The 26841-nt window shown below is 36.5% G+C and overlaps 4 protein-coding genes across 4 annotated transcripts; all 4 read right to left on the bottom strand.

The window, feature by feature from the left end:
- Positions 1-223: 223 nt before the first annotated feature.
- On the bottom strand, positions 224-3101 carry LOC128223419 (tripartite motif-containing protein 45-like). Its single transcript, XM_052932699.1, has 4 exons — positions 2982-3101; positions 1771-2666; positions 776-1068; positions 224-439 (listed from the first exon to the last, which is right to left on the bottom strand). Exons 2-4 carry the CDS (start codon positions 2657-2659, stop codon positions 224-226), a joined length of 1398 nt encoding a protein of 465 aa, XP_052788659.1. The 5' UTR covers positions 2660-2666; positions 2982-3101.
- Positions 3102-6070: 2969 nt separating this feature from the next.
- Positions 6071-10168, bottom strand: LOC128224463 (E3 ubiquitin-protein ligase TRIM71-like). Its single transcript, XM_052934303.1, has 3 exons — positions 9974-10168; positions 8356-9263; positions 6071-7627 (listed from the first exon to the last, which is right to left on the bottom strand). Exons 2-3 carry the CDS (start codon positions 9254-9256, stop codon positions 6804-6806), a joined length of 1725 nt encoding a protein of 574 aa, XP_052790263.1. The 5' UTR covers positions 9257-9263; positions 9974-10168; the 3' UTR covers positions 6071-6803.
- A 5154-nt stretch (positions 10169-15322) lies between these two features.
- Positions 15323-18138, bottom strand: LOC128223420 (uncharacterized). Its single transcript, XM_052932700.1, has 3 exons — positions 18060-18138; positions 16850-17745; positions 15323-16146 (listed from the first exon to the last, which is right to left on the bottom strand). The coding sequence occupies exons 2-3, from the start codon at positions 17736-17738 to the stop codon at positions 15323-15325; spliced, it is 1713 nt and encodes a 570-aa protein (XP_052788660.1). The 5' UTR covers positions 17739-17745; positions 18060-18138.
- Positions 18139-21740: 3602 nt separating this feature from the next.
- On the bottom strand, positions 21741-25703 carry LOC128223055 (uncharacterized). Its single transcript, XM_052932292.1, has 3 exons — positions 25531-25703; positions 23913-24820; positions 21741-23185 (listed from the first exon to the last, which is right to left on the bottom strand). The coding sequence occupies exons 2-3, from the start codon at positions 24811-24813 to the stop codon at positions 22359-22361; spliced, it is 1728 nt and encodes a 575-aa protein (XP_052788252.1). The 5' UTR covers positions 24814-24820; positions 25531-25703; the 3' UTR covers positions 21741-22358.
- Between the last annotated feature and the right edge of the window lie 1138 nt (positions 25704-26841).

The following is a 26841-nucleotide window of genomic DNA, read 5'->3' on the forward strand; positions in this document are numbered from 1 at the left end:
CTGATAAAACACCTTATTTCACAAAAAAACATAAACGAAAGAATGATCTACTAAGAGTTTAGATAGTAAACAGTGCGCTAAATTATATAGTTTCCTTTAGTACATATGACCACACACTATAAGACGTTTCTTTCCTTCTTAACGTGATTTAACGATGATGCGTAACATGTCCTTTTCCTGGTGATCGGTGTTTTGGTATTCACTATTTATGATACTCCCATCTCTAAGGATTAATTATCCTGTAATACTGGGCTTCACTGAAGACCTCCAATCCAACCAGAAGTTTTCTGCTCATTGGACAGAATGATAAATTAAACGGAGCATTCTGGGACCCAAAATCTTTAAACGATAATCTAGCTTTCAGGTTCTTCTCCTTTCCGTTTATCAAAACTATATGACGAGGACTGCGAGCAAACACTAGTATTCGTTCCTTCCCGACCTTGATGGATTCAGATGACAAGTTTAGCAACGGGTATTCATATGTGTTCAGTAAACTTCCGTTGAAATCAACTTGAAAGACACGACTACTGCCAGATTCAATAACGTAAATTGAGGAAGAGCTAACGGTTATATATCGTGCAGCTCTAGTCTGCATTGAAAATGATTGCAACACATCTCCAGCCATCGATAATCTTTCTACATACGAGTATCCTGGTGCCTTTTCGTGGTGTTCGTAGAATACAAAAAGGCTTTTATCAGTGTATGCTAGTCCATAGCATGAACCTGATACGACGAAATTTATCCCAGCAATTACTGATTCATTTTTAACGCTTACCAATTGTACTCTGCAAGCATTTGGAAGAGCAACAGCTGCGTGGCCGCTAGGGAGAGCACACATCTGCCAAGGGCGTCCAATCAGTTCAATGCGTGACAAGACCTTGTTGACATTAATATCTACAAGCTTAACACATTTATTATTATTGTCGGCCATAAGACATTTTCCTGGTTCCACAAGAGCGGAACTTGTTATTTCGGGTCCATGTTTGTCTTCTGTGCATGAAATGTCCAGCTCGTAATCTTTTATCCATTGCACATTAGATAGATATATGTCTGTCTCTGATGTTATTCCTGCAATGAAAGAAGTGTAGACAATTCAAGAAGAAAAAGTAAGAACAATTCACGAGTAAATGAAATTGAAAGATCGTTATATAGTTAGAGGCTTTCATACAGAAATTCAATCAGCATTCGCCGAACGACCGAAACAGAGATCGACTAGTGTCTATTGAAACACTATTACATATTATTGTCCCAGCTCTGCGTTTTATAAGAATTGTTTCGTTTTAGATATATTTGAAATGCAGATGTCTAATAATACTTTTCAGATACGTGACGTCGACCATGAAAATGAGTCCTGCAGCGGTAGCAGGCAAATTTTTGCAAACTATCGTGTCTCATAAGCAGGCAATCAGTACTGTCAACCCCCATTTGCTAGAACTCCCAGGGACCGGCGAAAATACCTCGAGAGTCGGGAATTCCGAGCCATACCGGAATGCTTACATTCGTTATAAAGAAATCGGTGCCTTACATCCAATTTTAGCCAAAGAGGAATTCGAGCCTATCGAGTTCCAGCTAACGGAGTTTGACTGTACTATTTGGATTTTAAGTATTTGAAAGTTATCTCTAATTCGAATTTTATTCATTGTTTCATGTTATAATCAAATCGCTTGTTAAATTCAGTTTTTGATAATTATATGAATGCCACTTCATGACTCATTTTCGCAGACGACGTCACAATTATTAATTTTCTATTGATACTTCTCAGATTTAAACCTTCATTGGAAAAGTCGACACGTCCTAAGATGTCTGAAGAGTTGACCAGAGCTTCAGTGTGTTTGTCTGTCAAAAATGTGCAACGAACAGACGTGTCCAAAATGATCTCTGCGTTGATTTTATTGATTTCTCCTTGCAGCTTCACGAGTTGCTTCTTGGCAATTCTCGCATGAATGAAGTGCTGGTGTAACTGTTTTTCTGTCGTTTGCATGTCTGTTGTCGTTTCTGCTAGAGTCTGTTTTAAGCCTGCTATCCCAACTCTCAATTTTGAAAGTATCTCTTTTTGTTTGATCTCGTTTTCTTTCATACTTTTCAGCAACACATTTTCCTTTGTATCCAGAACAAGATTCATATGTGCCCTAAATTTCCTCAGATTCTGTATTTCCTCTTTTGTGTTTTCTGATATGAACGCCTCGGAATCGTTTACTTCATTGTTCAAAGCGGAAAGTACAGTTTCCATGTGTGCAATGTTTTTGTTTAGTGTTTTATACTCCTCGGACTCTTTGTATTGTTTTGCTGTATCTGACAAATATTCAACCTTACAATTTCGGTGGTGTAACACAACGCAGTCTGGGCATCCAAGGTCATCATGGGTTGGACAATAAAATTTTATCATTTCACTACTGTGTTCATGACACGGTTCGGTAGGCAGAAAATCAGCTTTGTCTTTGTTCATATAAAAAGAAGGCATTTTATCTTTCGTTAGGAATACATGATTTCTTGAAATGGCGAACCTTTTGTGGGCAGATATACAAGGATCACACATAAACTCCTTGCAAATTTTGCAGTAACCATTGGCGCTGATCTCCCTCCCGTCTTTCAGGCACGGCTGACAATGTAAAACAAACTCTGTTGAGGCATTGTCTAATTTTCGTCCAGCAACCTCCATTATCCACCTGTAAAATTTGTTTACGTTGATAATATGCACAGGCACGCCAATCAGTCATACAGTTTAACAACAGGTGTTCGACACATAGCCTGGACACTAAAATAAGGCCTTTCAATCCTTTGATACTGTTTAGATAGTATTATTATTTCTATTTAAACAGTAGACTAGCACTGAAAAGGAATATTTTAGTGTCAGATCTATTTGACGTACACCGTCCGGTCGTGAGTTTATCTTTGAGAAATTAACTGGGTTACTTGCTATCTTGTCTGTAGTTTAGATTTTAGAAACATTAAGCGATTTAGCAGGAAGTAAAATTGATTACCTTTTTTCAATCTGCAAATATACCAATTCTTTCAGATAACTCACTAACTTCTAATACATTTCCACGTATACAAACGATTCATGTAATAAACATTTCCAATTATATAGTGTTGTATTTAAGGCTATAACACTTGGAGACTACAAAACAAGGAGACGCCGAAACATACAAACGTCACATGTTCGTACTAGGAACGATTTTATTGGTCGATAATATGACATTCGTACATCGTTTATTTTGTAGCTACTCGGCAATTTCCGGTCTCTGATTAGATAAAGGGAAATATTACATTAAGGGAGGTTATACTTTATATTGCAATGAATGTGTTCAAGTCTAATGAAATGTTTTAATTGTAAACTGCAGCCGCTGGCTCACTCTTGTACTTATGAATTCACACGATGTTTTGTATTTGGCAGACTCGAGCGTACAAAGGAGATACAGGAATACAATAACAAATGTCAAAAAGATAAAAAAGTATACATGAGCGCTCATTATTTTTACTAGAACATAAATCAGCTCATCTGTCCAAGTCCATCGTATGTTTAAAGATGGTGCTTGTTCATTATTGTAGTTTGAGACATTGAAATTTTGACCGAGGCTTTCGATGTACCGGGTCTGTGATCTAATTCAATTTATGCAACTGACTATTGTCTGGATACGATGGTGCTGTTTATGATCATCTGATGCTAGTAGTAGGCGCTTCTACAACATTGTACAGGTTTGAGACAAGACACTTTTCTCCAAGGCTTTGCATGTACCAGGTTATCATTGTAGTACAATATTCAAGGAACTGCCTAGTGATCACTGCTCTTCCGAAGTTCTTTCATTAACATTAGGAAAGGCAATGATAAATTCATTAAAGTTGCACGTTTTATTTTGTGACCCGGGATCCACCGCAAGGAATAGATTCAGCCATTTCAACTTTGAATATCCCTTACAAAGACTGGCTACAGGAGTGAGATATTCACAACCTTTCATAATCTGCCGGTGCAATTCATAAACATATAAACGCATTCCATTTACCAAATAAGTATATGCTACAAAATCCGTGCATTATTCTTCTATGTTAATCTGGAACCAGTCCATGAACATGCTATCGATAATCGCACACATTGATTGGTTATAGCTAGTAGTATATTGATACCTCTCTTATCTGTCATTTTATATAGTCAGCACCCAGCAGTGCATGATCATTTTGTGTATCTTATTACAATGTGCATATTTTTGCAATAAGTTACAATGCACACATGTTTTTTAGAAAATACTGCAAGATACTGAAATGCTCCGAAATGCTAGTCTTTGTTTAAGTAGTTGCGCCACTAGGAGTAAAAACATGTGCTTTTAAGCATTACATGGTACGCATTGAATATAAACACAATAGCATACTGTTTGTTTGCTTACACAATTGTAATAACTATTACCCCTGCCATTCCCTATCTCAAGTAAATTCCTGAATTACTCAATAGATGAACCATCCACGAAGTCGTTTTTCATTAATTTATGAGTATGAAAAATAAAATAACATCAAAATATGTTTAGTACAAAGAAGTATCTTTAAAAACACAAGGAAGTCAGAGATTAAAGTGACACTGTTATTTAAAATCAATATATACACATGTATAACAACATAAATTTTGACTGATAAACCTTTAACATCTTACTAAATAATGCATTTATTGAAAATATATTAACCGATAACACAATTGTAGCCGTCTTTTTAATAGCAGAAAGCGTAAAAATATTAAATGACTGGTGAATGCTTAAAGATTGACTGTGGTCAACTATAGTCACATAAGGTAGAAATACCGTGTTTTATGCTCATTTGGTTCAAATTTAACTCGGCATCCTTCATAAGAACCATCGTTTTCGACATTTATTCATCCTTTTTGGAACATTAAACAATAGTATTAATTGTTGTAAATCTTATTAGGGAATAAGTGTAGATCTTTAAAGGGACTCGCTAATGTTTTTTTGTAAAATGCACGTTTTGTATGACGAAATAAAGTGTAGCAAATCATTATGAGTGTTAGTGTTAAAACTAAGCTCGAACCCTTCAGTAAATGTTAATATTTGCTCATTTATCATCTTTGGAGACCACAATTTTCATTAGCAAACAGCTTTGAGCGATTCGTTGTTGCGTGTTCCGTGTTCCACGTGATAATATCAATGTATTGACGTCCATGTTCTTCGTATAAGTCTTAGTGGCCCAGTGGGTAAAAACGTCTGTTTTCTTTTTCTCTTGAATTTACCGGCATTGGTTTGCAAAACCAAAATACTTTTTATACTACAATTGTACTTTTTTCTACAGGTTCGATATCATAAAGTAATGATCAAATAAGTTGTGTTTTCAAATACATTACCAGGTATACTTTTTTGGTCCCAAACAGCCCCTTCATGGAGTTATTTTCTCAAATAAATTTCAGGCATGTTCTGCACGGTCGCTCAAAAGATTGTAATGACAAAGTAATATAAAGATAATACATATAGAAGATATTCGTTGATTTCAGTGTAAGATCGTCATTTATTTCATGAGTCTCATAGAAAAGCACATTTTCACGATTAGCGAATCCACGACTAATCACGAGTTAAAATATTATACGATGTTACACTAAAAAAATATTTTTTGTTCCGTTTATGCTTTTTTAGAAGATTGGTCATCTTCTAAATCTATTTTTCAAAACGTCCCCTTATGGCATACATCTTTGCTACTCGTGGGACGCCCCTCACGCATAGTGCTACTTGTTGGACGCCCCTCACGCCTAATGTTACTCATGGGACGCCCCTCACGCTTCAGATAAAATACTTTATTAACATTTACCGAAACATTTGGTAAACGCATTTATTTCTATAATATTGAAGTTATAACAGAAAATGTCGGCTAGCCCTAAATATTTAAATGGACGCTGACGCTGACGCTGACACCAGGTCGAGTAGTATAACCCCCATTATTCTTCGAATAGTCGAGGTAAAAAATATGTTCGAGCACTTGTTTATGTTTGTTATGATTGTGTTCGAAAGCAGATGTTCCGGACCATTTAGCTTCAAGAAAACGTTTGGAAAAGGGATAGCCAAAACGTAACAAATGGTAAGTAATGCTCATTTTATTATGTAGTTATATTTTGTACAATATTCTCCGTGTTAGAAGTAAGATACTCAATTGATCAAAGGGAAGTAATAGCAATTGTTTTAAAAAGTAGTGTTCGAAGATGTTATTTTCGCTTCTAAGCTTGCAGTGAAACTTCCACTGTTTATTTTCACTGATAAAACACCTAATTTGACAGAAACATGAACGAAAGAATAATCTTCTAAGACACTAGATAGTATACAGTGCGCTAAAATATATAGTTTCCTTTAGTACATATGACCACACACTATAAGATGTTCCTTTCCTTCTTAACGTAGATTTTATGATGATGCGTAACATGTCCTTTTCCCGCATGATCGGTGTTAATATGATACTCCCGCCTCTAAAGATTCATTACACTGTTATACTGCTAGGTATATACAGTTGTCTTGCTGCGTTCTTGGTGTACATAATTATGTAGATGAATCAATGGAATACAAAGTTTAGTTCGTGAAACGCCAAATATTAAAACACTCGGTAACGTACCAACCAGCCTACAGTGATACGAAACCAATTATTAGTTCACGTTTTTTCCCATCTTATCGTAGGTTTAACGATGATGCGTTATTATGTAGATGAATAAATGGAATACAAAATTTCGTTGTCCTGTATCTTCCGTTAACACCAAACATTAAAACAATCGGTAACGTACCAACCGTCCTACAGGAATACGGAACCAATCAAAGTAGTTTTAATCAACGTTAAATAACAGCACTGAAGACCTCCAATCCAACCAGAAGTTTTCTGCTCACTGGACAGAATGATAAATTAAACGGAGCATTCTGGGACCCAAAGTCTTTTAAGGATAAGATTACTTTCAGATTCCTCTCCTTTCCGTTTATCAAAACTATATGACAACGACTGCGAGCAATCACTAGTATTCGTTCCTTTCCGACGTTGATGGGTTGAGATGACAAGTTTAGAAACGGGTCTTTATATATGTTCAGCAAACTACCGTTGAAATTCAGGTGAAAGATACGCTTATTGCCAGACTCTATAACGTAAATTGAGGAAGAGCAAACGGTTATATACCGTACATCTGTAGGCTTTGTTGTAAATGATTGCAACACTTCTCCAGCCATCGACATCCTTTCTACATACGAGTATGCTGGTGCTTTTTTGTAGTGTCGATAGGATACAAAAAGGCTTTTATCAGTGTAAGCTAGTCCATAGCATGAACCGGATACTTCGAAATTTGTCCCAGCAATTACCGAATCGTTTTTAACGCTCACAAATTGTACTTTGCATTTAACTCGAAGAGCAACAGCTGCGTGGCCGCTGGGGAGGGCACACACCTGCCAAGGTTTTCCAAGTAATTTAATGTGTGACAAAACGTTGTTGTCGTTGATATCTACCAGTTTAAGACATTTATTAGAAGCGTCGGCCAAAAGACATTTTCCTGGTTCCACAAGAGCGGAACTTGTTATTTCGGGTCCATCTTTGTCTTCTGTGCATGAAATGTCCAGCTCGGCATCTTTTGTCCATTCCACAGTGGATAGATCGATGTCTGTCTCTGATGTTATTCCTGAAATGAAAGAAGCGTAGACTATTTAAGTAAAAGTAAGAAAATATACACGAGTAAATAAAATTGAAAGGTCGTTATATAGTTATATGCTTTGATACAGAAATTTAATCAGCATTCGCCGAACGACCCCATTTGACAGAGATCGACTAATACGTATTGAAACACTATTACATATTATTGCCCTATGGCTTGCGTTTTATAAGAATTGTTTCGTATTAGACATATTTAAAATGCAGATGTCTAATGATACTTTTCAGATACGTGACGTCGACCGCGAGAATGAGTCCTGCAGCGGTAGAAAGTTCATTTGTGCAAACTTACTGTGTCTCATAAGCAGACAATAAGTACAGTAAAACCCCGTTGGCTCAAACTCCCAGGGACCGGCGAAAATACCTCGAGCGTCGTAAATTTTGAGCCAAGCGAGAATGCTTACATTCAGTAAAAAGAAATCGCTCCTTTACATCCAGTTCGAGCCAACGAGAGATTCGAGCCAAACGATTTCGAGCCAACCGGGGTTCGAGCCAACGGGGTTCGACTGTACTATTTGGATTACCAGTATTTAAAAGTTATCTCTTATTCGAATTGTATACATTTTTTAATATTATAATCCAATCGCTTGTTTAAATTCAGTTTTTGATAATTATGTGAATGCCAACTCGTGACTCATTTTCGCAGACGACGTCACAATTATTAATTAAATGCAGATTTGATACTTCTAAGATCTTAACCTTCATTGGAGAAATCGACCCGTCCGAAAAAGTCTGAAGAGTTGATCAGAGCTTCCGTTTGTATGTCTTTTAGGAATGTGCAACGAACAGACGTGTCCAAAATGATCTCTGCGTTGATCTTATTGATTTCTTCTTGCAGCTTCACAAGTTGCTTCTTGGCCATTTTCGCACAAATAAAATGCTGGTGTAACTGTTTTTCTGTCGTCTGCATGCCTGTATTCGTTTCTGATAGAGTCTGTTTTAAGCCTTTTATTCCATCTCTCAATTTTGAAAGTATCTCTTTTTGTTTGATCTCGTTTTCTTTCATACTTTTCAGCAACATATTTTCTCTTGTATCCAGAACAAGATTTATGTGTGCCCTAAATGTCCTCAGTTTCTGTATTTCTTCTTTTGTGTTTTCTGATACGAACACTTCGGAATCGTTTACTTCGTTGTTTAAAGCGGAAATCACAGTTTCCATGTGTACAATGTTTTCGTTTAGAGTCTTATACTCCAAGGACTCTTTGTATTGTTTTGCTGTCTCTGACAAATACTCAACCTTACAAGTTCTGTGGTGAAACACAACGCAGTCTGAGCATCCGAGGTCATCATGGGTTGGACAATAAAACTTTATCATTTCACTAGTGTGTTCATGACAAGGTTCGGTAGGCAGAAAATCAGCCTTGTCTTTGTTCGTATAAAAAGAAGGCATTTTATCTTTTGTAAGGAATACATGATTTCTTGACATGGCGAACCTCTTGTGGGCAGATATACAAGGATCACACATAAACTCCTTGCAAATTTTGCAGAAACCATTGGCGCTGATCTCCCTCCCGTCTTTCAGGCACGGCTGACAATGTAAAACGAACTCTGTTGAGGCATTCTCATTGTCATTGTCTGACTTTCGTCCACCAACTTCCATGATTTACCTGTAAAAATCGTTTCCGTTGATTACACACAGGTGACTGTAGGAACAGGCCAAAAAGGCATACATTTAACAATGAGGATAGGGATCAAAGTCATTCAAAGTATTCTGAACGATAAATATCAGTGCCACAATGAAGATTCACACATATTTTATGTATACATATATCGTCATAAGTAATTGTTTAAGTTACAGTTCATTATATTATCTCTAAAGGACAGACGGAACATTAATACTATCATATTACACCATAGGGTTCATTTCAATCACGCACACAAAACGCGCCAGGGGAAGTAAGCAAATTGAATGATCCTACTTCACAAAGAGAATCAATACCAGTGTTCATGCATGAGGTATTTCAAAAAAGATATTTAGTTTAATGGTATGATCAAATCAAGTTGTCTTTAATGCTTTATTGTGTTTACATCAACTAGAACTCCATGAATCGGATTCATTGCTTATTGAGAGCGCCGTTCTGCTGAAGGTCACCATGACATCAACAACAACTGCTCCATTCGCACCACCTTTTTTCTGGGTGCGGAACATGTCTGTACGGTAGCGTTGTATGTGTCGTTTCTTAGCAGATTCGAGCACTCAATACACTCTAGGTGCGTGATATTGAAATGGATTCCCATTTTAATGATGAGCCTTAAAGTGTATAATAAACTGAAACTTAGACTTCAGCAATATCAAGCAGGAAGTAAATTTGTTTACCTTTTTTTCAATCTGCAAATATATCACTTATATCAGATAGCTCACTAGTACACTTCCACTCAGTTTACAAATGTATACACATTTTTCATGTAATAAACATTATTATGTATTATTTTAAGTTGTAATTTTGGTTTAAACAAATGGAAACTACGCTCATAGACACGACAAAACAAACAGACGTCACGTGTTCGTACTATGAACGATTTCATAGGGCGATATAAACATCATTGCTATCGTAGCTACTCGGTAATTTCCGGGGTTGGCAACTCCGACTCTACATTCGGAGCATCTCGGCCTTTTTTACGAAAACAACCTCAGATGTATGCCGGTACATCAGTAGAAGTAGTTCGTAAAATTTTGAATTATATTATTAATAAATTGTAGTGTTTTAGGTTGTTTTTGTAGATCTAAGTTTAAATTGATTGCCAGTGAAGTGTATTATTGCAAACAAAATTAAGATTCACAAGAGTTGAGTCATTAAGTTTAACTGCTAGATTGAAATGACTTAGCGATCTAGCGATGCCCCCCCCCCCCCCCCCCCACCGGAAATAAGGAAAAAACATTCCAAGTTTACTTTGGAGTCAAAGTCAATATCGGAGAAAATAGTAATAAAATACGCGCAAATTTCACCATTATGGATAAAAAAGGTTTAAATTGTCTGGGGTGAGTACCTCCAAGTCACCCTACAAACGTTCAAAACTATTTCAATTTAGGTTGAGGGAGAGGCGAATGTCCAAAGGTGTGCCCGTAAATATAGCCCCCTCTTATGCCAATTCCTGGACCCGCTCCAGACAATGACCGTTTTTATTTCTATTAAAAAACCCTTTTTATTCAAGTAGTAATAGTGTCAAGTGCAACGGCTTACTCTGACATTCAGGCTATTACTTCATAAAGTCATAAATATTTTTCATTGGGACTATATTGTCCAATTGTTAATTAAAGGGACTGTGTCACAGATTGGCACCAGTTTTTTTCTGTAACGAATCTCAGGACAATTATCTAATAGAATGTGTTACGCTTTGTTATCATAATTGTAAAAAAGTACCAAAATGTAAAACAAAAAATGGTGTCGGAGACCGGGTTCGAACCCGCGTCGCCAAAATTGTAGTTACGCTTCTTACTCACTGCGCTACATAGGCTTATTCTAATCAGGTGACATAATTAAGCTAATAAACCTACCTCGGTAATATCACGTGATAACACCGACTAGCCAATCACGCATAAGGAATGAATTCTACCAGGTAGACATACTCAATGGAAATTTAATGGAAAAATACGAAATAACTGCTAAACTTATATAAATTGTAAACTATGTGGTACTTAGTTAGTAAGTTTCAATACATTGTTCACGATGCCAAGTTTATGTCAGTTTTCGACAATTTTCTCTGTTATCCCGCTTTTTTATCATACGTGAGACAGCCCCTTTAATACTTAAAGAAAATTAATAATCACCAAATGAATCAAGTTTGATTGTTGTTTTATTGGATAGGTAAATGTAATAACCAAAAATAAATCAGCTCAGCTGTTGTTGATTTTCTAAAGTCTGAAGATGGTGTTAGTACACAAATATACATTTTTGAGACAAAGCACTTTCACCGTGGCTACGCAGGAACCAGGTCTGTGATATAATACAATGTAACTTTATACAACCTAATGTGTGCATACGCTGGTGGTGTTCGTGATCCTCCGCTGCTAAATCAAGGTTTTTTAAACTGTTGTACGGATTTTGGACGAGGCACTTCATCGAGGCTACGAAATTGTAGTACAATATACAAGCAGCTACATCAATGTACCAAGTTTATAGAACGTCTATACTGTCTGATACATTCAATTTTCAATATATACCCATTATGTTATAGTGAGATGACGTGAAGTAAATTAAAGAGTGATTAAGAATGGGCGAACTGAGCGTAGCGTACGAGCCCTTCTTAATCGTTAAGATTATACTTCAGGTCATATAACTGACTAAGAATACAACCTCGTTGGCTGATACATTGTCAACGCAAAATCTCACACAGGAAAGGTGTATCGGATGAATGGCAGAAGGCGGACCTTTAAAAACCCGGGAAAGTTGAAAATCTTAATGATTTAGTCTAGTTCTTAACGATTGCTTATCTGCAATTTCATTGGCTGACAATGTTGGCTGTATTCTAAATTCAGGTATAACTTCTGTATTTTCAAATTCGATTTTCTCGATTATTGTTCAAGAAAAATAGTTTTAATTTAACACACTATTGTTTGGCAACATTGGCTAAACAAAAACTATAAACTCACTCAACTGTGGCGATCGGGTCAGTTTTACGCGTGGTGCAGGAAAGATCTCCCAATTTTGCACGAGGAAAAGTAGGTGAGCAAACATATCGAATTTTGTTCTCATTTAAGTTTTCTATCGTAAAAATATAGAATCATTTATGTGTTCGAATAAATAATCAAGAGCGAGAAAAGTATGGTGGTGATTTGGTGATGGTGAGGACCGGAATGTCATTACACCTAGCCCCACTTGTTCAAGAGAACTTTAACGCCGCTAGATATCAACATGATATTTTGGTACCAGTTGTTATTTCGCACCTACGAGGCAGTGGATGTGGCATGGTAATGCTGCACGAGGGCACCGGTCCAAACAACGCGTGCGACACAGGCGTTACTAGAGCAGTAGATCGTCCGGCGGCAGCCTTTCCCTTCCAAGCCGCCAAATCTCAACGTTATTGAGCATGTGCGAGACGAGCCAGACAGACGACTAAGGAGGCGACCCGAATCCTCTCTGTTTTTTGCTCATCGGTGAAATGCACCGTCTGTTTGACGACGTCGTTATCAGACGTTTACATGACGTAAACATATTGTCATTTTTGCAAACTAATTTAGATTTATTTTTTGAACATGCAGTGTATCAGTTTTGGATTCACTATAGCACATGTAGCAGTAATGATTACCTTACATGTTTTAAAACATACACTTAGATTGGTTATTTCATATCAAGTTTATTGCCAGAAAACGTAACATATGACATGTGGTCGGCGGGTTGGAGTGGTCACGTGGACAGGCTGAACCAGACGGTGATGAACTCGGCCTCCGATATCTTATGGTCCACTGTGGGTAAACATGGCACATGGATTATACAATATGTGCACATTTGGCACCGGCTTTGTCAGAGTCTAGGATCACAGTGTTTTCGATAATAACACCATTTGGGGCCTGAGTTGTTATAAGGTCAATTGTGAACGACAGCTATACTTGTACTTGGTGTCCCCTTCCATTCACGGTTTGATGCATAGAAGCCAGAACTGGTAACATTTTTTTCAGAAGTAAAGATACATTTTTACTGAACGGGCTCGAACACGTAGGCTCTTGGCTAAGAGGCGTACACATACACCACTTGACCACTTACACTCAAAACTGTGTGTGTATGCTCCCCGAGGTTTCAGATTTAGAACGAAGAAAAAACCCACATCTGAACAATTTTTGTCACTCAATACTATGTACAAGTTTTGGGAAAGTGTTCAGGTTATAGGTAACCTAATGCAAATGATATTTTGAAATGGCTATATATGACGTCTGACCATAACTTTGAAGATGTGTGACTGACACACTGTATTTATGAGTATTTATGAAGCGGTCACAAAGTGGCCAACCCTTTGATACTTATGTGTGGCCTAGACCTTGAAGTGTCCGCTCGACAGGTCAGACCTTTTTGCTTAGTCAATATGAAATTCTTCAATCGGTTGAGGGGCAATAGAGCGGACATCAAACGGTTGGCGGATGGACGGTAATATGGACAAGGTGGTCCCTTTTGAGAAAATAAAATGCCACATAGTGCTTTATAAAGAAGCCATGAAAAGAGGGCACGAAATGATACCGAATGGACGGTCAAACAGTGGTCTCTTTGGGTATAATTGAAATATAACATGGTGGCTTATGAAGTTGCCATGTATAGAGGGGACATAAACTAGTTCTCAGAATCGTGCACTCAGTAAAACCACGGTCTTTAAAGCTGCACTCTCACAGATATACCATTTTTACAACTTTTTTATTTTTGTCTTGGAAAGAGCAAATTTTTGCGTAAATATCTTCAAACTAATGATATAAGATTGCTGACAAATAATCAGTAATAATTAGTTCCAAGACAAAAAATAAAAAAAAAGTTGTCAAAACGTTCAATCTGTGAGAGTGCAGCTTTAAAGATAAGCCCTCACAGAGTTCATGTTTGCTATAATTGATATCAAAACGTGTTCTAAATGAGTTATTTTATCGAAGCCCCAAACCTTCTCTTCCGGCAAGATGAAATCGTTTTGCTATATTTTTAAATAAGTTAGAACAAAAGGACTCTTATTTGAAGTTCTGATGACTACTTCGTATTGTAACAAGGAGTTTGCGTATATAACAAGCGATCATAAATTTTCACATAAATTGGCTATTTTCAAGAAAAGAAATAAAAAAAGTTGTCAAAGCGTTCAATCTGTGAGAATGCAGCTTTTCTAACGGCTTTGAACGCTTCGTTGTTGTGTGTTGCATGATTGGTTGATTAACATTATCACGTGATGTTATCAATGTATTGAAAATGCCAATTTGCTCTAAAACTTTAACCGGACGCTGACGCTGACGCTGACACCAGGTCGAGTAGTATAACCCCCATTATACTTCAAATAGTCGAGGTAAATAAATGTTCGAGCACTTGTTTATGTTTGAAATGATTGTGTACAAAAGGAGATGTTCCGGACCATTTAGCTTCAAGAAAACGTTTGGAAAAGGGATAGCCAAAACGTAACAAATGGTAAGTAATGTTCATTTTGTTATGTAGTTATATTTTGTACAATATTCTCCGTGTTACAAGTGAGATACTCAATTGATTAAAGGGAAGTAATAGCAATTGTTTTAAAAAGTAGTGTTTGAAGATGTTATTTTCGCTTCTAAGCTTGCAGTGAAACTTCCACTGTTTATGTCCACTAATAAAGCACCTTATTTCACAGAAAAACATGAACGAAATAATAATCTACTAAGAGTCTAGATAGTATACACTACGCTAAATTATATAGTTTCCTTTAGTACATATGACCACACACTATAAGATGTTCCTTTTCATCTTTACGTAGATTTTCTGATCATGCACAAGATGTCCTTTTCCCAGTGATCGGTGTTCTTGTGTACACTATGATACTCCCGCCTCCAGAGTTTGATTATACTGTTATATTGGTAGACATACAGTTGACTTGGCGCGTTCTTGTTGCACATAGGTAGATGAAAAAATGGAATACAAAATTTCGTTGTATTGTTTCTTACATATACACCAACCATTAAAACAATCGGTAGCGTACCAACCATCATACAGTAATACGGAGTAGGTTTTAATAAACGTTATACAACAGCACTGAAGACCTCCAATCCAACCAGAAGTTTTCTGCTCACTGGACAGAATGATAAATTAAACGGAGCATTCTGGGACCCAAAATCTTTTAACGATAAGATAACTTTCAGGTTCCTCTCCTTTCCGTTTATCAAAACTATATGACGAGAACTGCGAGCAAACACTAGTATTCGTTCCTTCCCGACCTTGGTGGATTCAGATGACAAGTTTAGCAACGGGTCTTCATATGTGTTCAGTAAACTTCCGTTGAAATCAACTTGAAAGACACGACTACTGCCAGACTCAATAACGTAAATTGAGGAAGAGCTAACGGTTATATATCGTGCAGCTCTAGTCTGCATTGAAAATGATTGCAACACATCTCCAGCCATCGATAATCTTTCTACATACGAGTATCCTGGTGCTTTGTCGTGGTGTTCGTAGAATACAAAAAGGCTTTTATCAGTGTATGCTAGTCCATAGCATGAACCTGATACGACGATATTTATCCCAGCAATTACTGATTCATTTTTAACGCTTACCAATTGTACTCTGCATGCATTTGGAAGAGCAACAGCTGCGTGGCCGCTAGGGAGAGCACACATCTGCCAAGGGCGTCCAATCAGTTCAATGCGTGACAAGACCTTGTTGACATTAATATCTACAAGCTTAACACATTTATTATTATTGTCGGCCATAAGACATTTTCCTGGTTCCACAAGAGCGGAACTTGTTATTTCGGGTCCATGTTTGTCTTCTGTGCATGAAATGTCCAGCTCGGGATCTTTTGTCCATTCCACAGTAGATAGATCTATGTCTGTCTCTGATGTAATTCCTGCAATGAAAGAAGTGTAGACAATTCAAGAAGAAAAAGTAAGAACAATTCACGAGTAAATGAAATTGAAAGGTCGTTATATAGTTAGAGGCTTTCATACAGAAATTCAATCAGCATTCGCCGAACGACCGAAATAGAGATCGACTAGTGTGTATTGAAACACTATTACATATTATTGTCCCAGCTCTGCGTTTTATAAGAATTGTTTCGTTTTAGATATATTTGAAATGCAGATGTCTAATAATACTTTTTCAGATACGTGACGTCGACCGTGAAAATGAGTCCTGCAGCGGTAGCAGGCAAATTTTTGCAAACTATCGTGTCTCATAAGCAGGCAATCAGTACTGTCAACCCCCATTTGCTCGAACTCCCAGGGACCGGCGAAAATACCTCGAGAGTCGGGAATTCCGAGCCATACCGGAATGCTTACATTCATTATAAAGAAATCGGTGCCTTACATCCAATTTTAGCCAAAGAGGAATTCGAGCCTATCGAGTTCCAGCTAACGGAGTTTGACTGTACTATTTGGATTATAAGTATTTGAAAGTTATCTCTAATTCGAATTTTATTTATTGTTTCATGTTATAATCAAATCGCTTGTTAAATTCAGTTTTTGATAATTATATGAATGCCACTACATGACTCATTTTCGCAGACGACGTCACAATTATTAATTTTCTATTGATACTTCTCAGATTTAAACCTTCATTGGAAAAGTCGACACGTCCTAAGATGTCTGAAGAGTTGATCAGAGCTTCAGTGTGTTTGTCTGTCAAAAATGTGCAACGAACAGACGTGTCCAAAATGATCTCTGCGTTGATCTTATTGATTTCTCCTTGCAGCTTCACAAGTTGCTTCTTGGCCATTTTCGCATGAATGAAGTGCTGGTGTAACTGTTTTTCTGTCGTTTGCATGTCTGTTGTCGTTTCTGCTAGAGTCTGTTTTAAGCCTTTTATCCCAACTCTCAATTTTGAAAGTATCTCTTTTTGTTTGATCTCGTTTTCTTTCATACTTTTCAGCAACACATTTTCCTTTGTATCCAGAACAAGATTCATATGTGTCCTAAATTTCCTCAGATTCTGTATTTCTTCTTTTGTGTTTTCTGATATGAACGTCTCGGAATCGTTTACTTCATTGTTCAAAGCGGAAAGTACAGTTTCCATGTGTGCAATGTTTTTGTTTAGTGTTTTATACTCCTCGGACTCTTTGTATTGTTTTGCTGTCTCTGACAAATATTCAACCTTACAATTTCGGTGGTGTAACACAACGCAGTCTGGGCATCCAAGGTCATCATGGGTTGGACAATAAAATTTTATCATTTCACTACTGTGTTCATGACACGGTTCGGTAGGCAGAAAATCAGCTTTGTTTTTGTTCATATAAAAAGAAGGCATTTTATCTTTCGTTAGGAAAACATGATTTCTTGAAATGGCGAACCTCTTGTGGGCAGATATACAAAGATCACACATAAACTCCTTGCAAATTTTGCAGTAACCATTGGCGCTGATCTCCCTCCCGTCTTTCAGGCACGGCTGACAATGTAAAACAAACTCCGTTGAGGCATTGTCTAATTTTCGTCCAGCAACCTCCATTATCCACCTGTAAAATTTGTTTACGTTGATAATATGCACAGGCACGCCAATCAGTCATACAGTTTAACAACAGGTGTTCGACACATAGCCTGGACACTAAAATAAGGCCTTTCAATCCTTTGATACTGTTTAGATAGTATTATTATTTCTATTTAAACAGAGACTAGCACTGAAAAGGAATATTTTAGTGTCAGATCTATTTGACGTACACCGTCCGGTCGTGAGTTTATCTTTGAGAAATTAACTGGGTTACTTGCTATCTTGTCTGTAGTTTAGATTTTAGAAATATTAAGCGATTTAGCAGGAAGTAAAATTGATTACCTTTTTCAATCTGCAAATATACCAATTCTTTCAGATAACTCACTAACTACTAATACATTTCCACGTATACAAACGATTCATATAATAAACATTTCCAATTATATAGTGTTGTATTTAAAGCTATAACACTTGGAGACTACAAAACAAGGAGACGCCGAAACATGCAAACGTCACATGTTCGTACTATGAACGATTTTATTGGTCGATAATATGACATTCATACATCGTTTATTTTGTAGCTACTCGGCAATTTCCGGTCTCTGATTAGATAAAGGGAAATATTACATTAAGGGAGGTTAAACTTTATATTGCAATGACTGTGTTCAAGTCTAATGAAATGTTTTAATTGTAAACTGCAGCCGCTGGCTCACTCTTTTACTTATGAATTCACACGATGTTTGTATTTGGCAGACTCGAGCGTACAAAGGAGATACAGGAATACAATAACAAATGTCAAAATGATAAAAAAGTATTCATGAGCGCTCATTATTTTTACTAGAACATAAATCGGCTCATCTGTCCAAGTCCATCGTATATTTAAAGATGGTGCTAGTTCATTATTGTAGTTATTGAGACATTGAAATTTTGACCGAGGCTTTCGATGTACCGGGTCTGTGATCTAATTCAATTTATGCAACTGACTATTGTCTGGATACGATGGTGCTGTTTATGATCATCTGATGCTAGTAGTAGGCGCTTCTACAACATTGTACATGTTTAAGACAAGACATGTTTCTCCAAGGCTATGCATGTACCAGGTTATCATTGTAGTACAATATTCAAGGAACTGCATAGTGGTAACTGCTCTTCCGAAGTTCTTTCATTAACATAAGGAAAGGCAATGATAAATTCATTAAAGTTGCACGTTTTATTTTGTGACCCGGGATCCACCACGAGGAATAGATTCAGCCATTTCAACTTTGAATATCCCATTACAAAGACTGACCACAGGAGTGACATATTCACAACCTTTCATAATCTGCCGGGGCAATTCATAAACATGTAAATGCGTTCCGTTTACCAAATAAGTATATGCTACAAAAACCGTGCATTATTCTTCTATGTTAATCTGGAACCAGTACATGAACTTTTTATCGATAATCGCACTCATTGATTGGTTATAGCTAGTAACGTTTCTATGTGATTTGTTTAAATTCATTAGAAAAAAATCTTATAAATATGAAATGGATGTTGCATTTGTTGCATTCTGATTTTGAAGTCTGCAAAACTTGAATAGTTTAGTATACATGTGTTAACTTACATTGCGACAAAAGAAGCACTGATTTGAAATACAGTGATTTACATTACGAAAAGGGCTTACTTGTATAAATACATATAGTATTTATTATAGATACATATAGTATTTATTATATAAATATATATTTATTAACTTTAGTATAGATACATATAGTATTTATTATATAAATATATATCTATTGATTTTAGATCTCTACGATGATAATTTTGGTTTAAACCGTATTTAATGTATATAAGTACATTAGGCAAAGACAAAAAGTACATACATAATAAGTACGGGTTGAGCAAATAGCTAGAGCTAATATTGATACCTCTCTTATCTGTCATTTTATATAGTCAGCACCCAGCAGTGCATGATCATTTTGTGTATCATATTACAATGTGCATATTTTTGCAATATGCTACAATGCACACATGTTTTTTAGAAAATACTGCAAGATACTTGAATGCTCCGAAATGCTAGTCTTTGTTAAAGTATTTGTGCCACTAGGAGTAAAAACATGTGCTTTTAAGCATTACATTGTACGCATTGAATATAAACAGTATAGCATACTGTTTGTTTACACAATTGTAATTACTCTTACCCCTGCCATTCCCTATCTTAAGTAAATACCTGAATCACTCAATAGATGAACCATCCACGAAGCGATTTTTCATTTATTGATGAGTATGAAAAATAAAATAACATCAAAATATGTTTAGTTAACAAAGTAGTATCTTTAAAAACACAAGGAAGTCAGAGATTAAAGTGACACTGTTATTTAAAATCAATATATACACATGTATAACAACATAAATTTTGACTGATAAACCTTTAACATCTTACTAAATAATGCATTTATTGAAAATATATTAACCGATAACACAATTGTAGCCGTCTTTTTAACAGCAGAAAGCGTAAAAATATTAAATGAATGGTGAATGCTAAAAGATTGACTGTGGTCAACTATAGTCACATATGGTAGAAATACCGTGTTTTATGCTCATTTGTTTCAAATTTAACTCGGCATCCTTCATAAGAACCATCGTTTTCGACATTTATTCATCCTTTTTGGAATATTAAACAATAGTATTAATTGTTGTAAATCTTATTAGGGAATAAGTGTAGATCTTTAAAGGGATTCGCTAATGTTTTTTTTGTAAAAGGCACGTTTTGTATGACGAAATAAAGTGTAGCAAATCATTATGAGTGTTAGTGTTAAAACTAAGCTCGAACCCTTCAGTAAATGTTAATATTTGCTCATTTATCATCTTTGGAGACCACAATTTTCATTAGCAAACAGCTTTGAGCGATTCGTTGTTGCGTGTTCCGTGTTCCACGTGATAATATCAATGTATTGACGTCCATGTTCTTCGTATAAGTCTTAGTGGCCCAGTGGGTAAAAACGTCTGTTTTCTTTTTCTCTTGAATTTACCGGCATTGGTTTGCAAAACCAAAATACTTTTTATACTACAATTGTACTTTTTTCTACAGGTTCGATATCATAAAGTAATGATAAAATTAGGTTTTTTTTTTTCAAATACCTTACCATGTATACTTTTTTGGTCCCAAACAGCCCCTTTCTGGAGTTATTTTCTCAAATAAATTTCAGGCATGTTCTGCATGGGCGCTCAAAAGCTTGTAATGATTAAGTAATACAAAGATAATACATATAGAAGATATTCGTTGATTTCAGTGTAAGATCGTCATTTATTTCATGAGTCTCATAAAAAAACACTTTTTCACGATTAGTGAATCCACGATTAATCACGAGTCAAAATATTATACGATGTACACTGAAAAAAAAACAAATTTCTAGTTCCGTTCATGCTTATCAAGTTATGAGATAATATATTAGTTGCTAAATTTATTTTTCAAAACGTCCCATTATGGCATACCTCTTTGCTACTCGTGGGACGCACCTCACGCGTAGTGCTACTTGTTGGACGCCCCTCACGCATAATGCTACTCATGGGACGCCCCTCACGCTTCAGATGAGATACTTTATTAACATTTTAATTTACCGATAAATTTTGGTTAACGCATTTATTTCTATAATATTGAAGTTATAACTGAAAATGTCGGCTAGCCCTAAATCTTTAAATGGACACCGACGCTGACGCTGACACCAGGTCGAGTAGTATAACCCCCATTATTCAGGCTTCGAATAGTCGAGGTACAAAATTATGTTTAAGCACTTGTTTATGTTTGTTATGATTGTGTTCGAAAGCAGACGTTCCGGACCATTCAGCTTCAAGAAAACGTTGGAAAAGGGATAGCCAAAACGTAACAAATGGTAAGTAATGTTCATTTTATTATGTAGTTATAATTTTGTACAAATGTTCCGTGTTAAAAGTGAGAAACTCAGTTGATCAAAGGGAAGTAAAAGCAATTGTTTTAAAAAGTAGTAAATGAAGTTGTTATTTTCGCTTCTAAGCTTGCAGTGAAACTTCCACTGTTTATTTTAACTGATAAGACACCTTATTTCACAGAAAAACATGAACGAAATAATAATCTACTTAGAGTCTAGATAGTATACAGTGCGCTAAATTATATAGTTTCCTTTAGTACATATGACCACACATATAAGACGTTTCTTTTCATCTTATTACAGATTTTATGATAATGCGTAAGATGTCCTTTTCCCGCATGATCGGTGTTCTGGTATTTAATGTATAGAGTAAGTAATATGATACTCTCGCCTCTAGAGTTTCATTACACTGTTATACTGCTAGGCATATACAGTTGTCTTGCTGCGTTCTTGGTGTACATAATTATGTAGATGAATCAATGGAATAAAAAATTTAGTTCGTGAAACGCCAAATATTAAAACACTCGGTAACGTACCAACCAGCCTACAGTGATACGGAACCAATTATTAGTTCACGTTCCTTTCCATCTTAACGTAGGTTTAACGATGATGCGTTATTATGTAGATGAATAAATGGAATACAAAATTTCGTTGTACTGTATCTTCCGTTAACACCAAACATTAAAACAATCGGTAACGTACAAACCGTCCTACAGTCATACGGAACCAATCAAAGTAGTTTTAATCAACGTTAAATAACAGCACTGAAGACATCCAATCCAACCAGAAGTTTTTTGCTCACTGGACAGAATGATAAATTGTACCCGTCATTCTGGAACCCAAGGTCTTTTAAAGATAAGATAACTTTCAGGTCCCTCTCCTTTCCGTTTATCAAAACTACATGACAATGACTGCGAGCAAACACTAGTATTCGTTCCTTTCCGATGTTGATGGACTCATATGGCCAGTATAGTATCGGAGCGTCATATGTGTTCAGCAAACTTCCGTTGAAATCAAGTTGAATGATTCGTTTAACAGCAGAATCACCAGTCAAGTAAATTGAAGAAGAGCTAATGGTTAGATAACGTGGAGATGAAGCATTTGTTGTCATCGATTGCAACACTTCTCCAGTCATCGATAGTCTTTCTACATACGAACATGCTGGTGCATTTTTCTTATGTCTGTAGGATACAAAAAGGCTTTTATCAGTGTATGCTAGTCCATAGCATGAACCGGAAACGTCGAAATTTGTCCCAGCAATTACTGAATCGTTCTTAACGCTCACAAATTGTACTTTGCATGCACTTGGAAGAGCAACAGCTGCGTGACCGCCAGGGAGGGCACACACCTGCCAAGGGTCTCCAATCAATTCACTACGTGACAAGACCTTGTTGACGTTGATATCTACAAGCTTAACACATTCATTCTCAATGTCGGCCAAAATACATTTTCCTGGTTCCACGAGAGCGGAACTTGTTATCAAGAATCGGTTTGTGTCTTCTGTGCAGGAAATGTCCAGATCGGCATCTTTTGTCCATTCCACAGTAGATAGATCGATGTCTGTCTCTGATGTTATTCCTGTAATAAAAGAAGCGTAGACAATTTAAGTAAAAGTAAGAACAAATACACGAGTAAATAAAATTGAAAGGTCGTTATAAAGTTATATGTTTTGATACAGAAATTTAATCAGCATTCGCCGAACACCCCATTTGACAGAGATCGACTAATGCGTATTGAAACACTATTACATATAATTGCCCTATGGCTTGCGTTTTATAAGAATTGTTTTGTATTAGACATATTTAAAATGCAGATGTCTAATGATACTTTTAAGATACGTGACGTCGACCGCGAGAATGAGTCCTGCAGCGGTAGAAAGTTCATTTGTGCAAACTTACTGTGTCTCATAAGCAGACAATAAGTACAGTCAAACCCCGTTTGTTCGAACTCCCAGGGACCGGCGAAAATACCTCGAGCGTCGTAAATTTTGAGCAAAGCTGGAATGCTTACATTCAGTAAAAAGAAATCGCTCCTTTACATCCAGTTCGAGCCAACGAGGAATTCGAGCCAAGTGAGTTCGAGCCAACCGGGGTTCGAGCCAACGGGGTTCGACTGTACTATTTGGATTACTAGTATTTAAAAGTTATCTCCTATTCGAATTGTATACATTTTTTTATATTATAATCCAATCGCTTGTTTAAATTCAGTTTTTGATAATTATGTGAATGCCAACTCGTGACTCATTTTCGCAGACGACGTCACAATTATTAATTAAATGCAGATTTGATACTTCTAAGATCTAAACCTTCATTGGAGAAATCGACCCGTCCGAAAAAGTCTGAAGAGTTGATCAGAGCTTCCGTTTGTATGTCTTTTAGGAATGTGCAACGAACAGACGTGTCCAAAATTATCTCTGCGTTGATCTTATTGATTTCTCCTTGCAGCTTCACAAGTTGCTTCTTGGCCATTTTCGCACAAATAAAATGCTGGTGTAACTGTTTTTCTGCCGTATGCATGCCTGTTGTCGTTTCTGATAGAGTCTGTTTTAAGCCTTTTATTCCATCTCTCAATTTTGAAAGTATCTCTTTTTGTTTGATCTCGTTTTCTTTCATACTTTTCAGCAACATATTTTCTCGTGTATCCAGAACAAGATTGATGCGTGCCCTAAATGTCCTCAGTTTCTGTATTTCTTCTTTTGTGTTTTCTGATACGAACGCTTCGGAATCGTTTACTTCGTTGTTTAAAGCGGAAATCACAGTTTCCATGTGTACAATGTTTTCGTTTAGTGTTTCATACTCCTCGGACTCTTTGTATTGTTTTGCTGTCTCTGACAAATACTCAACCTTACAATTTCGGTGATGTAACACAACGCAGTCTGAGCATCCAAGGTCATCATGGGTTGGACAATAAAACTTTATCATTTCACTAGTGTGTTCATGACAAGGTTCGGTAGGCAGAAAATCAGCCTTGTCTTTGTTCGTATAAAAAGAAGGCATTTTATCTTTTGTAAGGAATACGTGATTTCTTGACATGGCGAACCTCTTGTGGGCAGATATACAAGGATCACACATAAACTCCTTGCAAATTTTGCAGAAACCATTGGCGCTGATCTCCCTCTTGTCTTTCAGGCACGGCTGACAATGTAAAACGAACTCTGTTGAGGCATTCCCATTGTCATTGTCTGACTTTCGTCCACCATCTTCCATGATTTACCTGTAAAAATCGTTTCCGTTGATTACACACAGGTGACTGTAGGAACAGGCCAAAAAGGCATACATTTTACAATGAGGATAGGAATCAAAGTCATTCAAAGTATTCTGAACGATACATATCAGTGCCACAATGAAGATTCACACATATTTTATGTATACATATATCGTCATAAGTAATTGTTTAAGTTACAGTTCATTATATTATCTCTAAAGGACAGACGGAACAATAATAATATCATATTACACCATAGGGTTCATTTCAATCACGCACACAAAACGCGCCAGGGGAAGTAAGCAAATTGAATGATCCTCATTCAAAAAGAGAATCAATACCAGTGTTCATGCATGAGGTATTTCAAAAAAGATATTTAGTTTAATGGTATAATCAAATCAAGTTGTCTTTAATGATTTATTGTGTTTACATCAACTAGAACACCATGACTCGGATTCATTGCTTATTGAGAGCGCCGTTCTGCTGAAGGTCACCATGACATCAACAACAACTGCTCCATTCGCACCACCTTTTTTCTGGGTGCGGAACATGTCTGTACGGTAGCGTTGTATGTGTCGTTCCTTAGCAGTTTCGAGCACTCAATACGCTCTAGGTGCGTGATATTGAAATGGATTCCCATTTTAATGATGAGCCTTGAAGTGTATAATAAACTGAAACTTAGACTTCAGCAATATCAAGCAGGAAGTAAATTTGTTTACCTTTTTTTCAATCTGCAAATATATCACTTATATCAGATAGCTCACTAGTACACTTCCACTCAGTTTACAAATGTATACACATTTTTCATGTAATAAACATTATTATGTATTATTTTAAGTTGTAATTTTGGTTTAAACAAATGGAAACTACGCACATAGACACGACAAAACAAACAGACGTCACGTGTTCGTACTATGAACGATTTCATAGGGCGATATAAACATCATTGCTATCGGAGCTACTCGGTAATTTCCGGGGTTGGCAACTCCGACTCTACATTCGGAGCATCTCGGCCTTTTTTACGAAAACAACCTCAGATGTATGCCGGTACATCAGTAGAAGTAGTTCGTAAAATTTTGAATTATATTATTAATAAATTGTAGTGTTTTAGGTTGTTTTTGTAGATCTAAGTTTAAATTGATTGCCAGTGAAGTGTATTATTGCAAACAAAATTAAGATTCACAAGAGTTGAGTCATTAAGTTTAACTGCTAGATTGAAATGACTTAGCGATCTAGCGATGCCCCCCCCCCCACCGGAAATAAGGAAAAAACATTCCAAGTTTACTTTGGAGTCAAAGTCAATATCGGAGAAAATAGTAATAAAATACGCGCTAATTTCACCATTATTGATAAAAAAGGTTTAAATTGTCTGGGGTGAGTACCTCCAAGTCACCCTACAAACGTTCAAAACTATTTCAATTTAGGTTGAGGGAGAGGCGAATGTCCAAAGGTGTGCCCGTAAATATAGCCCCCTCTTATGTCAATTCCTGGACCCGCTCCAGACAATGACCGTTTTTATTTCTATTAAAAAACCCTTTTTATTCAAGTAATAATAGTGTCAAGTGCAACGGCTTACTCTGACATTCAGGCTATTACTTCATAAAGTCATAAATATTTTTCATTGGGACTATATTGTCCAACTGTTAATTAAAGGGACTGTGTCACAGATTGGCACCAGTTTTTTTCTGTAACGAATCTCAGGACAATTATCTAATAGAATGTGTTACGCTTTGTTATCATAATTGTAAAAAAGTACCAAAATGTAAAACAAAAAATGGTGTCGGAGACCGGGTTCGAACCCGCGTCGCCAAAATTGTAGTTTAGCTTCTTACTCACTGCGCTACATAGGCTTATTCTAATCAGGTGACATAATTAAGCTAATAAACCTACCTCGGTAATATCACGTGATAACACCGACTAGCCAATCACGCATAAGGAATGAATTCTACCAGGTAGACATACTCAATGGAAATTTAATGGAAAAATACGAAATAACTGCTAAACTTATATAAATTGTAAACTATGTGGTA

Source organism: Mya arenaria, chromosome 17 (genome assembly GCF_026914265.1).
Source record: "Mya arenaria isolate MELC-2E11 chromosome 17, ASM2691426v1".
NCBI classification, from domain to species: Eukaryota; Metazoa; Mollusca; class Bivalvia; order Myida; family Myidae; genus Mya; species Mya arenaria.

Coding starts and splice junctions, on each gene's coding strand:
- LOC128223419 (XM_052932699.1), bottom strand. CDS start 2,659: ATGGAGGTTGCTGGACGAAAATTAGACAATGCCTCAACAGAGTTTGTT. Junction 1,069..1,770: donor TGTCGACTTTTCCAATGAAG/GTTTAAATCTGA, acceptor CTTTCATTGCAG/GAATAACATCAGAGACAGAC. Junction 440..775: donor ATGCTTGCAGAGTACAATTG/GTAAGCGTTAAA, acceptor GAATCCATCAAG/GTCGGGAAGGAACGAATACT.
- LOC128224463 (XM_052934303.1), bottom strand. CDS start 9,256: ATGGAAGTTGGTGGACGAAAGTCAGACAATGACAATGAGAATGCCTCA. Junction 7,628..8,355: donor GGTCGATTTCTCCAATGAAG/GTTAAGATCTTA, acceptor CTTTCATTTCAG/GAATAACATCAGAGACAGAC.
- LOC128223420 (XM_052932700.1), bottom strand. CDS start 17,738: ATGGAGGTTGCTGGACGAAAATTAGACAATGCCTCAACGGAGTTTGTT. Junction 16,147..16,849: donor TGTCGACTTTTCCAATGAAG/GTTTAAATCTGA, acceptor CTTTCATTGCAG/GAATTACATCAGAGACAGAC.
- LOC128223055 (XM_052932292.1), bottom strand. CDS start 24,813: ATGGAAGATGGTGGACGAAAGTCAGACAATGACAATGGGAATGCCTCA. Junction 23,186..23,912: donor GGTCGATTTCTCCAATGAAG/GTTTAGATCTTA, acceptor CTTTTATTACAG/GAATAACATCAGAGACAGAC.